A 13,823-nucleotide genomic window follows, 5' to 3' on the forward strand; every position below is an offset into this window, starting at 1 on the left:
AGAGCATACACACCCAGGTGGACCATGTACATTCAGATTCATTGAGAAACACATACTTTTGAAAGCAGCCACTGCTCATGTGGCCTTGAAATCGAATGCAGGTGCTGCATCCCCACACTTAAAAAGAACGTTCATCTGCAGAGTCAACATGCCATACATTATTTGGACACGATCAATCTTCATTATCCTAGTCATGCACATTACATGCACATGTCCTGGCAAGCAAGTTTGTTCATCCTCATCTCATCATATAATTCCTTTTCTTTTGTAATGATCTGTTCATTTTGAGTAACACATGTTTTGCTTTTGGGTTGCTGCTCAATCAGTGCCAGAGCAGTAACCCTCTTCTGACAGATCGGCCTCACTCCTGTGAAAAGGGTGAAATATGGGGCGCAACACTGAGCCCAGAGCTCAGGACTCGATTGGGAGCAGCAGTCCGGAGAGGAAGTGCCCCTGTCATTGACACTCACAGGGAAAACCACATCGCTCAACTCCACGCCCTCAGTCAGTTTCAGAGATCAATCAGTCCCACCCCCACAGTACTAGAGAACCAGTCAGAACTCAGCCCCTCTGAACTTCACTCAGAGGCTGAGGATGGTTTCCCCTCTCAAAGTGCTCTGCCAATGCTGCAGGTCTCCCCTGTCTCTTCACCCTCTGAGTACCGCCGCCTTAGTGACACCAGCATCAGGCCAACATCAGAGGCCGCCAGTGAGAACTTAACACTGCCTGTGCCAAGTGTACGCAGACACTCTGACCTTAGTAGTCTTCTGAGTATAACCTCTCATCATAACCACCATCTTGGAATGCATAAATCCCACATTTGCCAGGCCTGCCTCTCTTTGCTTTTGAGGTCACGAGAGGGCAGCCACCGCCACCCTTCTGTTGTCATGCCGACACACCAGTGTCCATGTGACTTAAAATACTGCCCGTCCTCTGGTGGAACAGTGACCACCCCTGGTTATGGTCGGCTGAAAGGTTCCGGTGATTGCTCTGATTTCTCACTGCTGCAGAAGTCCCTGTTCAATATAATCAGCCGCAAAGCAGCCCCTTGTCACACCACACCCACCCAAGCCTCACTGCTTGACCCCTCAGCCGCCCATAGGCCTGCTCGCAGTGATGGAGACGGCAGTCTGAAGAGTCGTGTCTTGAGTGGCAGTTCAGTTCGGGACCAAGAACCCCTCCAGGACAGCGAGGATAGATTCTGTGCTGGAGAGCAGCAAGTTACCCAGGCTGTGGGAGTGGTAGGTCACAGTAGCAGACAAGTCGTTTTTATTTTCCCATATGAGGCCAACACCTGCTTAACTGATTTCTCCCAGCCTGTAGGACGCACAACGTTATTCTGCATGGAGCTGGTCTGATCTCCTGTCTACTGTCTGAGTCTTGCTGCCTGCATAGGCCCCCAGAGCTGACCGTCTTCTTAGAAATCATAAGCTTGCTCGTGTCGGAGGACAATGGCACAATCTCTAACAGGCGCAATCTCTGCTGATTAATCCTAACCAATCCCTTCTAGAACTGACCTAGATTTTAATATTTTTTTCCTTTCTGCTTTACTGACCCCAGGCTACAGCTGTATGTCTTCTTAGCTTGCCGTGGATAGACTGCCTCTGATTGAAGAAGGGGTCACTGTCTGATCTCCCTCCTCTTGGTCTCCTGCTATTTCTCCCTTGTGTCCTTATTTTAGCTCACACCTGTCACTGCCTGCTCATTGTTGAAAAAGATGTTTCATTAACTTATTTTTATCCCTCATCCTTTCATCATACTTGCATCCGGTATGAGTTAATGTAATTGGCACAGTTATTAGCTTTTGTGGGATTTTATCCATGACCAGAAAAATTCACTGCCAAGAAGGTCTAACTTAAATTTCTCTATTTTTTTTCCTTAGACCAATTCTGCAGGTCACCAGAATCAATCACCTGTCCAGGGCCTGCCTTCTTCCAGCACAGCAGTGCACACACCACTGCAGTACCTCCAGCCTGGACACAGCTACCCTGCTGCTCCATATGCTGGTCAGCCCAGTGTTGCAACACCAGCCCCAGCTAGTATATGTTTAGTCAACATCCAGCATGCAGGCAACTCAGCTGGTTATGCACCTCCAAGTGTGCAACAGACCCAAGCTGCAGCAAGTATTTCAGCATCAGCTGTGCCACAACATGTTGCACAGAGCCACCAAGCACCAGGCCATAAACAGCAGCAGGCAACAGCAGCAAGCTCTTTAACTTTTCCTCTGCAAGGGCATCAAACGTGTCAGAACTGTGTGGCTCCACCTCAACAACAGGCTCAGTCTGCATCAGGATATCCTACTCCAGTTCAGCAACAGACTACAGCAGCAGCAGCAGCAGCAGGAGCAGGCAACCTGCCAGCACAGCAGCCAGCACAAAGCTACTCTCTTGTATCTGTAGCCCCAACTATGGCAGCCACAGCCCAGTGTCATCCTGCACAAGCTCCCAGTGCACTGCAGCACATCCAAGCTACAGTCAAACTGCCAAGTCAGCAGCCTGGTCAGAGCTCCTCCACACCAGCACTTTACAGCCAACAGATACCCATTCAGCAAGAGCACCAACAGCCCTTACCACAAAATACTCAGTCCAGTATACAACAAACACAAAATGCTGGGCAGGCTTATATTCAACCTCAACTCCAGCATAACCAAGATACTGTGCGTCCCATACACCAACAAATGGCACAACAGCCCACCCACCAAGCTCAAAGTCTCCAGTCTCCTGGTCAGCAACAATTGCAAACCTCAACTCTACAGCAGCACAGCCAGAAAGCTGTGCAAACAGCAGTTCCACAGCAGAGCCAGGGTGTATCCCAGTCCACAGTCCAACAGGTTCAGACCCCAGCTTCTCAGCCTCATCTCACAGCAACCCCAGTTGTGCAGGTTGCAGCCACACATCAGAGTTACCCTGCTGCAGGTGTACCTGATGCTGCCTCTCAGAGCTATGCACATTCTACCTTCAATGCGCTGCAACAACAGACTGCTCCATCTCAGAGCCAGTACCAGCCTGCACAGTCTACTGCTGCTCCACAGACCTATGGAGGAGCTACCCAGGTAGTGACTCCTCAGAACCTTCCAGCCTCTTCCCTCCATAGCCAGCCTGCACATGTTGTCCAGCAGGTGAGTGTTGATGCAGTAGATTATAGCTAGGTGGCATACATAGTGCCCCAGTTGTTAATTTTTTATTCGTTTTCCGTCCTCTGACCTCGCCCTATTTTCATTTTTCATCAGTTTCAACCCTATCTTTGCATCGCTGCTTTCCTGAACCAGGTAGAACGCCTTTGTCTCAACACACTTTGTCACTGTGGGACTCACTGTGGGAGGGACAGAAAACCATGCACTTAAACAAGTTAACAATGTTATTTAGGGCCGTGCTGTAACTACTTTTGGTCCTTCTCATATTATGGTGCCTGGTTTTGATTTGGTGCAGCTGAATTGGAAGCAGCTGTGTTGGTGGACAGTAGGGTGAATGAATAAATGAACAGCCCAATAAACAGGAGTTTCCTCGGACAACAGCCAACAGAGATAATGGAAACAGTAATGAAAACAATAACAGCGGTTTTAGCTGCTGCATCCGCCAGCCCTCCCAGGCTTACTCTTTGTCTGTTTTGTGGTACAATCTACTTCAGTAGATTCTGACTTATTCCAGGCTTAGAGACAGGATGGAAAATGTGAGCTATTCTGATCTGGCTCAATAGCAGGAAATGCAGATTTCCAAACTGAAAGATGAAACTGGAATCCCTGCCCCCGCCATCCCTTATTGAATTTCCTCCTTCTTTTTCTCATTCTTCTTCTTTTTCTTCTGTAGAATATTCCTGTTGGTCAAAGCATTTCACAACTTGGACAAGATGGACAGGGCCATGGGCAGAATCTCAGCCAGTCTGCTTCCAGTATGCTGGCCCAGCCACTTCCTCCTCAACAGTCAATGGCTCAGGCTACTGTCCATCAACAACTCCAACCTCTGCAGATATCAACCTCTCTACCACCAACACACCCACCCCAGGTAATGTTTGTCTGCTCTCACTGCTCTCACAATGATCTTACCTGGATAATACCCATTCATTTTTCTTGTGTCTTAGTTATTATATGTCTCAGCAGATTCTTCTAGCTTGAATTATATTTACAGAGCAGTAACAATATTGACTTGAAGCAAGCAAGTTGTCTTGATTAATCATCCTCCTATGCTTGAACTTGAGGTTCTCTAGATTATTTGATTTTCCTCTGTCTCTTCCCTTTTTCTTTTCCCTTCAGTTTCCCTCACAGTATCCCACAGTCCAGGTGATGACAGCTGTGACTGACTGTGAATCCTCCTATCCTCAATCCTGCACTGCCCCTCACCCTTCAACCTCCTCTTCTCTTAATCACGTCTTCCTTTCTCCTGGACAGACTCTTCCTGTAACCCCCTCTGTCTCCCCTCTCTCCCCTCTGCACATTGAAAATGCGTTAGTTTCACCCATCCCAGTGTCCCTCATACCTTCTCCCTCACCCATGCTGGGTAAGATGGGACCCACATCCCCACAGCACCAGCCCACCACTGCTCTGCAGCAGAGTGTTAGATGTGAAGCCTCTCATTCACAACCTGCATTTATATCTGCACTAACCACCCATCCCATACACACACACATTTCACTGTCCCAAAACACACACCCTCCCACAAATGGCAGCACTCAGCCTCTGATACAGGTAATTATGATGGCTGCAATGAAGTGCAGATGTTTACCAAGAAGGTGTGAACTGGAATTTGAGTGTTTGTGTGTGTCAAAGGTGGTTTTACTTAAGTGAGCCTTTGATTGTCAAAATCTCTGATTCTTTTTTCAGATTGTTTTTACAGTTTTGTTTGCATCGCAAAAAAGCTTTGTGTTTAAAGTGACTGTGCTGTTGTTCTGTTGCTGAAGCATAGAGTTAATATCAGATTAATTAAATAATGCAGATGAAAAAATGACTGAAGTGTTTGCTGATACAAGTTGTTATATATACTGTAAGAATATTTTGTAGGAATTCTTACCAGGAAATGGCGCAACAGCCAAATATATGTTTGAATATCTCAATATGTCTCCAAAGGATTCCGAATTTTCCTAGATGAAATGATTATGTATAATAATAATTATATTACTAATAATAATGTGTTATCTCGTTTGTCTTTTACAGCAGGTTCCCCAGCAGGCCCAGATCAGCCACCCTGAGCTTGTCCCCTCTGCTCAGCCAGTCCAGCCTACACTATTCTCCTCACCTATGCAGAATGGGCCTGACCCAGGCACAGTCACCACTGCTGCCCATCTGGACAACAATAACCAATGCCAGCTGGCCCTGCAGGCCCAGGCCCAGAGTCAGCTTCAGAGCCAAATTCCTGTGCTGCAGACCTCTGAGTCTCAGAGAGCATCATCTGGGTCTGCCAGTTCCAGTCTGACTCAGCAGAAACATCTCACTACTCTAACAGGAGCAGCAGGTCCAGGTCCAACAGAGACCAGCACGGAGGTATGGACACATGACTCACTTTTTAGTCCCCACAGCTTATTTCTTCCTCTGTCCACATTGCTTTGAAGTGATACTATGCACTAACATGTAATATTGTGCTTTCACTTATATACATGTTACTCTAATTTATTATTCATTCATTCTGTCTGTAGGATCCAGCTTCAGAGAAGCACAGTGCAGGGCAGAGCTATGACAGGTACTATTTTATTTTTCCTCAGCAGGTGGCAAGTCCATGAGGTTGTCCTTCTAATAAATGCACACTGGATAAGAGTAATCTCAGGTGTTGTCAAATGGACAATCCCTAGAGAGAACTTTCTGCCTAATAAGCAGTAACAGTAATGTTGACATAATGCAGATGGTCTTTAACAGTTTTTGGACCTCTCCTACTTCAGACTTAAAAATGTAGAAACTCTGAAAATGTTGAAAGGATGCCTAGCAGAACCTTGTACTGTTGTTGTTGTTCTGGTTTAAACTTCTGGAGGAGACATTGTTTGTTTATCTTTAGAAAACACTGAGGGCGTTCCAGCAAACAACTTCTAACTGGCTGGCTCTTCTCCTAAAGTAAAAAGGATGCTGTTTGTCAATATTATTTATTTTGTAATGTGGACCTAATTGTGCAGTTTGTGAGGTTCTCTCCTTTTTCTCTGGCAAAGTGTTGACCGATGACACAAACGTGTCTGTAAAACTAGAGAGCACTCTGATGAACACTGATGTCACTCTCTTGATCTTTCATATCACTGTGACCAGCAGTAGCTAAGACTCCTTTTTATTTCATAAAGTCAGTTTTTCCCTCATAATGGATAGAAAATAGATAATCCCTCACAAATTTATATGCCCTTGAAGCTCATGTGGAGTTTAGTGTCACGCTTGGCTTATATATCAGACTTCAGCCAAATCCTACAGACATTCCAGAGCAGCAATAAACTCTATATCTTTTTAATATCTGTTGCTTGTTAGTTTCTGATGGTACTGAGTACAACTACAGGTATGTTTTTAATCTTGAAACCACAATAGCCCAACAAAATGTGAAGCTGTGTGTTCTGTATTCAGGTAATAATGAAAAAGCAGCACTTACACTGATGTACTTGCTGTTTGTTCCCAAAACTAGTGTCAACTCTGATGCCACGTCAGGGAAGGAGATGAGTGATGGTTGTGAGGGGACACAAGGAAGTAAAGGGGAAGGCAAAGTCCGCAAACACCACCGCAGGTCCACACGCACTCGCTCTCGTCAAGAGAAGATTAGTAGACCAAAGCTCAGCATGCTCAATGTGAGTAACCAAAATATATTCCAACAAGGAGCACATTTAAGACCATGCTCAAAAATAATGTGATAGTAGACAAGGTATTTATTGCATCTGCTCTTGTTGCAGGTGTGTAACACTGGGGATAAGATGGTAGAGTGTCAGTTGGAAACTCATAACCATAAGATGGTCACTTTCAAGTTTGATCTGGACGGAGATGCACCAGAGGAGATTGCTATATACATGGTATGTAGGAGACAAAAACGCTGCCTGTTCAATTGGTACAAAGGTCTTTGTAGTGTGTTGTAAGATGTGAATTTCCTGAGATGCTTTCTTATGGCTCCGAACTCTGAAACTCCCTGTGTTGCTGTTCTTAGCTGCAATGCAGCAAAAAGTCTTTCTGTCTCTCTCTTGCTCTTTCTCTCTCCTCCAACCCCAACCAAGTCATATTGGGCTCATATTTATAGATAGAAAGATGAATATTTCATGGCATAACTGCTCCAGTAACTTATCATGTATAAAATAGTTCGTCCAAGGCAAATACCTCTTTGTGAAGCTTTCTAAAGCAATATGTATAATTACATTTTGTGATGTGAAATGCTTAGAAATATATATACTTAGCAAGTGATGTAAATGTCTTCATCTGATTTAAATTGAATAAAGACAACATTTGCTTTATCTTGGCAGCAAACTACATTAAGAGAATATATGTCGAAGTTCAATCATTTTGTTTACTCTTCACATAAACATGCATCTGTTCCTCGCACAGTCATGACCACAGTTTTATTTCAAGCATTGCTTTTAAAGCTCTGATGTCTTTATCTCCATTTTGTCCTTCAGGTGGAGAATGATTTCATTTTACCTCTGGAGAAAGACGTCTTCATTGAACAGCTGAAGGACATTGTGGACAAAGCTGAGGACATGCTGAGTGAGGACACCGAGGGTGAGAGGAACTCTGACCAGGGAGGCAGTCCCAAACAGAGTGAAGGAGCTGACACGCTGGGAACAGAGGTGAGAAAGGAACTGCTGATGGTTAATAGTTGTGATAGCGCAATCCGTCTACGAGTGCCTCTGCCTTGGATACATCACCCTGACAGCACTCTCAAGATGACTTTGCATGCAATGCTGCCAACAAGAGATGCCAAAAATACCATTCTTGCTGATGTGACATTTTGATCTAACTGAATGTATTTCTGAAGTTCAGCTCTTTGGCTCATTGTGGAAACCCTTTAAATGTCTATTTAATTGACGCACCTGCACCAACTCTTTGTAGTAATCCTTCTTTTTCTTTTGGGATTGAAGGCTTCAGCACCCAGCACCCCACAGCTGGTGTACCAACAAAATGGTAAGGCTTTTTACTACCAGAAACTCACTCATATTCACTCTAATCCACTCACACTTTCCAGTTCTAGTTAAACGTAGCTGCTTCCTTGTACATTTAGATATTTAAGAGGCCTGCTAGATGAGGAACTGGAATGAGAATGATTTAATGAATTACTTAAAAATCTGTTTGTTTTCTCCCATTCTTTCTTTCTCGTTATTTTGCTTTAAAGTGAGTTATGAGTTTTTCTTTCTCTCTGTCCTTGACAGTCCTCCACACTGGCAAGCGCTGGTTTATCATCTGCCCTGTAGCTGAGACGCCCATGCTAGACAAAGAGAAGACTACATCACACACCTCTACAGCCCAGGGTATGCTGCACATTACTCACTGCTTACTAAACCACATTCTTTAATGTGAGGGTTTGCTTTTTCTGCCAGGAGTATAATTTCTAAAGAATAAAATGAATCGTTGTGTCTGACTTGCTGCTGTTTATACTGAAGGCGCTGCACATGCATTAAAGTGTGCGTCTGTGCAGTTCATCCGTTGGGGTCAGTTATGTAAGAATGCTTCTGCAGTGGTTCTAGGCAGAAATGAAGGGCAGGATTTATACTCCAGCTGACAGAGCCTGATGGGGAAGAAAAGCAGTGATGTAACACTCTGGCACTCACAGGACCCAGACCCTCTTCCTCATGGCCTTGGCTGTTTAACTCCCAATCTGTTCTGCCCCTAATTAACTCTTCTCTTTCCTTTTTCAGAATCTGAAAAGTCTGCTTCATCATCAGTCAGGCCCAACAACAACACAACTGCAATGACTACCCCAGTCGCATCTTTATCATCGCAAAGCCCATCCTCCTCCTCCTCTCTGCCCTCTGCTGCTCAGACCTCGGTGCAACCTCCAGGCCAAAACCTTGGCAAAGCCCATGTCCAGCAGACTCAGCCAAGTGTAACTAAACATGCCCATGCTGCTGCTGGTGTGAGCCATCAAAACTCCCTTCCTGTGGAAGAACCTTGCATCTCTGCTGTCTCTATGGTGACGGACATGCCATGCTGTGCTATTGTGCCACCTGTCTCTCTGGATGTGAATGCCAATGATAAAGGAGCAGTTGGTAGTTTGGTCTCGTCTCAAACCAATCAGCCCAATGAGAAGGCCAGTCCTACTGGAGAACTACCCCCTCAGCTGGGCTCTCATCAGTCTGTGGTCCTGCAGCAACCCTATGCCACGTCCATGCAACCTGGGACAGTTACCTCCCAGCCCCAGAGTCCAGCACATCAGACCTCCCAGAACTCCCAGTTGTCAAGCCACCAGCAGCCAGCAGGTGGAGGACCAGGAGAGTCGGACAGTGAGGGACCACGCAGGGTGGAGTTTGTTGACCGCACCATCAAGACTCTGGATGAGAAGCTGAGAAACCTGTTGTACCAGGAGCATGCTCCCTCCCAGCCTTCAAGCACGACATCTGACCCCCAGGCGTCCAGTGCAGAGGGAGTCGGCTCTCCTCCAGTCTCAGATGGCCAGAGCACTGAGGGAGCACTTACAAAGAAGAAGGGCGACCCACTGGTAAAATACACTCTGTGTGTGTGTGTGTGTGGTGTGTGTGTGTGTGTATGTGTGAGTTGGTTAGAAGCTACATAAATGGAATGATCATTAAATTGTTTCCCTGTACTGTGCTATTGATTTTACTATTGGCTGTAAAAAGCAAGCATAATACTGTGTTTAGAAAGAGGGGAGGGTAACAAAATTACTGCTGTCAGCACGATAATTCATCATGATCTCTTTCTCTGGCAGCTTCATTTTGAATCAGGGTTTGACTTATTCAGACAAAACTGAGGTCAGGAGAGGATAATAGCAAGCCTTACACTGATCTACCACATCTAGTTATTTACCATTTTCCATTGTTGAAATGATTGCAACCTCCTACACACACACACCCTTCTCTCTTTCTCTCTTCAGCCTCAGATTCCTGAGCGCACAGAGAGTGTGGGTGCACTAAGTGATTCTGCAGTGGCAGGTAGGTAACATTGTTTATGTAACGTCCATATCACATTATTACTGCATGAGAGTTTGAAATTGGTTTGTTTTGAAATAAATTCTCCTCCCTGGCTCTTTAGCGGCGAGCAGGGCTTTGAAAGGAAGAGATGTGACTGCCAGCTCCAGTTCATATAGCTCCAAAAACCGTTTTCAAGTAAGAACCCTTTTTCCACTTTTTTGCTCTTAATGAGCAAATCTGCACAATACAAATGCCATTTGACTAAATTATATTACATTATAGGGCATGACTTGACACATGCCATTGTTTGTCCTGTGTCTGGTTTGTTGCTTGAACAGTGCATTAGTTGATGATATTTGTGGAATCTGATTTTGTCATGAACATGAGCTTCTCCTCCTTCCAGATCATCCCTACTCCACCGGATGTCATTAGTCGTTTAGAGAAAAGCAAGACAAGCTACAGCACCTGCAGTTCTGCAGCACCCTCTAGTGGCTCAGGAGGGTCTCACAGCCAGACGCAGGGTGCAGGCAGTAAAGAGAAGGGCAGTGTGGCTGTGGGCAGGTCTTCCGTGACGGCAGCTGAAGATGAGAATGCAGCAATATCCAAAACCCTTAGTTGTAACCGCTACTCCGCCCCTCCAAACTTCTTCCATGCCACACCCACTTCCAGCCCTGATGTCACCCCACGCCATATCCCCCGAGCCCAGACCATTGACACTCCGACCCATCACCACTACCACCACTCCTCTCACCTCTGTTCTGACTCAGCAGATGAGGATAGCAGCAGCATAGCTCTCCCTCCGGCCCACCCAGCTCCCCCACCTCATGCCCTGTCTGAGCACAGTGGTAGCGATCTCATGAAGAGGGCAGTGGCCTTCCTGCGGCGCTCTGGTCGGAGCAAAAGTGAGCAGAGCTCTGATTCACCAAGCCGACAGCCTGTGGCAATGAATGGTCACGCTCCCTCGCCTGCTGCAGGACATGCCCACTCATCCTACATCAGTAGTGACAATGACTCTGAGTTTGAGGATGCTGATATGAAGAAGGAGCTACAAAAACTGAGAGAAAAGTAAAGTAACACACATGGACTCACAGCTGCACAAATATGTTGCAAAGTTTGTCGGCAGTGTTTTCATGAATAGTTATCTAAACTGTTAGTCAGTATACAATACTTGGTTTTTAGAGAATTTATTTACGAAAGAATTTCTTTCATATTTCCTACAATACAGATGTTTGACTTTTCAGTTCTCATGGTCTGACTGCACTGATTGCAAAATAGCTTGAATTTACTGAAGATGCTGTACATTAATCCAGTTTTCAAAAATCATTTAGCAACAGTATTAGCCAGAACCACAGCTGCAAACTAAGCATTTAGTTTAGTACTGTTAAGTAAAAAAAACAGTCTTGATAAATACAGCTTAAACTGAAATATCACAATTTATGGTCTGCTCATAAAACCAAGTGTTAAAACTTTATCCTCAGTTCTCTATTAGTGTATGTGCAGATATGTCCCTCTGCATGATTTCATTTACATTTATGGTACTTGGAAGTAACCAACAACTCAACCGACTTGTTTCTGAAAGACGAGGAGAGGTGTTTGAATGAATCAGTAACCCGAAACCTGTATCAGGAGAGAATGACTCTTGACGCAGGTATCATCACTGCAAGCCGTAATGACAGAGGCTTTAGTGGATTATGCAGAGAGTAAATTACTGAGGAGGCTTGGAAAAAAAGACCATGAAATTGAAAAGCAGGCTGTCATTGGCCTTTCGTAAATCTTTTAAGCTAGTTTCTGTCTTTTCTCTCCTTGTACCTTCTCAACAGACACATGAAGGAGATCTCTGAGCTGCAGGCGTTCCAGAGGAGTGAGATTGAGCGTCTGTACAAAGAGCTGGGCAAAACTCTGCCCCCCAACGTCGGCCTACTTCATGCGGCACCCCCAAGTGGCCGCAGGCGTAGGGCCAGCAAACACAAGCTCAAGGCTGGAAAACTGCTCAATCCGATGGTGCAGCAACTTAAAAACAACCTTAACACCACCACTGAGAGGAAAGGTGTGTGTGTGTGGGTTGGGATTGTGGGGTGATTTGGGATTTATGAAGCACACATTTTGCCAAAATAGGATACACAGGGATGGCATCAGGCTCAGAAAACTGTGGGAGTGTGTGATTCACAGAGTGATTCACTATGACTCATGCTTTTTTCTTCTTTTTTTTTTTTGTGTCTTTTTTTTTGCGCCAAGGTGAAAGTGCTGCCAGTTCATCCGGCTCTCCTGCTAAAAGTTCAATTCTGTCAGATGGCTCTGCCCACTCCAGTGGTAGCTCCAGCTCCGCTAATCAGCCCAATTCAGCCCCAGAGCAGGTCCACACACAGCAACCCTGTTCCTTGAAGGGCTCTTTCTCCTCAGACAACATCTACTCTGGCCTACACAGTGATGGAATGGCCACCCAAGCAGGCCCTGGCCAAGGTACACATTATAGGTTCATGTGCATGCTGGTGTGTGTGGATGGGACATGCTATCTACTATACCGCCATTAGGGTTAAGGTAAAAGCTTAAAATTGTTAATGTTGTCGATACCCTCCATGGACAACATTGTACAAATAGAAGGATCAAAAGCATTTCACCTTGAAGGATTACAGACACAAACAGGACCACTTCATACTTCACTGTATGTAGAACCACTTAAACACCACATATATTCACTAACATTAAAGCCATATGTTTGACACACAAATTTGTAAATTTACTCATCAGATGGCTAGCATCTGTTGTATTCAGGAAAGCAGAAGTGGCACTTGTGCTATATATGTGTATTGTTTTGTGTTACATACCATCTGTGTTGCAAATAATACAGATGCACCGATGTGGAATTTCTAAGCCGATAACGATAACCGATAATTGCTGATAAATATCCAATAATTAAATTGTGTAGCATTAGGAGAAATAAAATGGGTGACGAACAGTGAGTTGATATTAGTTTATGTCAAAAACTGGATGTAAAAATGACACATACACAGGTACTTAAAATGAAACATAAAGGAAAACATGGAAAATTATTCACAGTTGATTTACTATAATGCAAAGTACAGAGAATAATGATTGAATGATCAATACCATTTAATAAAGGTGGCTCACTGTTTTTCAGTAGCAATCGTATTACCAAATGATTGGTTAATCTATTTATCAGTCTACTGCAAGTTTGACAATCCCACCAAAACAGAGACAGACACATTTTTAGGCTAAAAGGTTGGTAACTGCACTCTTGCCTATTTTTGACAAGTGATAGATAATAAGACATGGCTCTTTTTGTAGTTTGCTAACAATATTTTGAATATAGAGATGAGAAGGGAAAGAGTTTTATTGACCACAGTATCTCTCCTTATAAAGTGTGATTGTATCTCTTAAATTCTTCTCCAAGGTGCCAGTTTTGTGCTTGGAGCTGTAGCAGTTCACTATATTTTTTTAGTTTGAAATGTTTTAATTTACTCAATACATAACAAGCTAGTTGAACTTTAGGATAGTCAAGACCTCAACAGCTTTGTGCTGCTGTATTTCTATCTGAATTTTTTTTATTAGATGTATGCCTCAGTTAAGCTCATCTTTGTGAAATCAATTTCTTGCTTTCTAATGTCGTGGTTTAAATTTATTTTATTTTTATTTATTTTATTCTAGTGTATTTCCTGGTTTTATGCTATAAGCACTTCTCGGGACAGCTGTTGCAAATTGCACCAAGCTATAAACAATCTAATATTTTTTTGACCTCATCAAATAAATGATAAATAAATAAATAGACAAACAAATAATCAAAC

The 13,823-nt window shown here is 44.2% G+C and overlaps 1 protein-coding gene across 1 annotated transcript in view; it reads left to right on the forward strand.

Annotated features, from left to right (window-relative positions):
• Window positions 1–13,823, forward strand: part of LOC111217278 (serine/threonine-protein kinase WNK2-like) — a 39,115-nt gene that overhangs the window by 20,387 nt on the left and 4,905 nt on the right. The window contains exons 9-24 of the mRNA XM_022739061.1: window positions 327–708; window positions 946–1,241; window positions 2,400–3,052; window positions 3,807–3,888; window positions 4,385–4,549; window positions 5,147–5,473; window positions 5,626–5,669; window positions 6,582–6,741; window positions 6,844–6,960; window positions 7,555–7,725; window positions 8,017–8,059; window positions 8,305–8,403; window positions 8,791–9,590; window positions 10,424–11,085; window positions 11,841–12,067; window positions 12,256–12,480. Of these exons, the coding sequence (XP_022594782.1) occupies window positions 327–708; window positions 946–1,241; window positions 2,400–3,052; window positions 3,807–3,888; window positions 4,385–4,549; window positions 5,147–5,473; window positions 5,626–5,669; window positions 6,582–6,741; window positions 6,844–6,960; window positions 7,555–7,725; window positions 8,017–8,059; window positions 8,305–8,403; window positions 8,791–9,590; window positions 10,424–11,085; window positions 11,841–12,067; window positions 12,256–12,480 (4,453 nt within the window). The remainder of the gene's footprint in view (window positions 1–326; window positions 709–945; window positions 1,242–2,399; window positions 3,053–3,806; window positions 3,889–4,384; window positions 4,550–5,146; window positions 5,474–5,625; window positions 5,670–6,581; window positions 6,742–6,843; window positions 6,961–7,554; window positions 7,726–8,016; window positions 8,060–8,304; window positions 8,404–8,790; window positions 9,591–10,423; window positions 11,086–11,840; window positions 12,068–12,255; window positions 12,481–13,823) is intronic.

This window comes from Seriola dumerili, unplaced genomic scaffold (genome assembly GCF_002260705.1).
Source record: "Seriola dumerili isolate Sdu_G_001 unplaced genomic scaffold, Sdu_1.0 BDQW01000043.1, whole genome shotgun sequence".
NCBI classification, from domain to species: domain Eukaryota; kingdom Metazoa; phylum Chordata; class Actinopteri; order Carangiformes; family Carangidae; genus Seriola; species Seriola dumerili.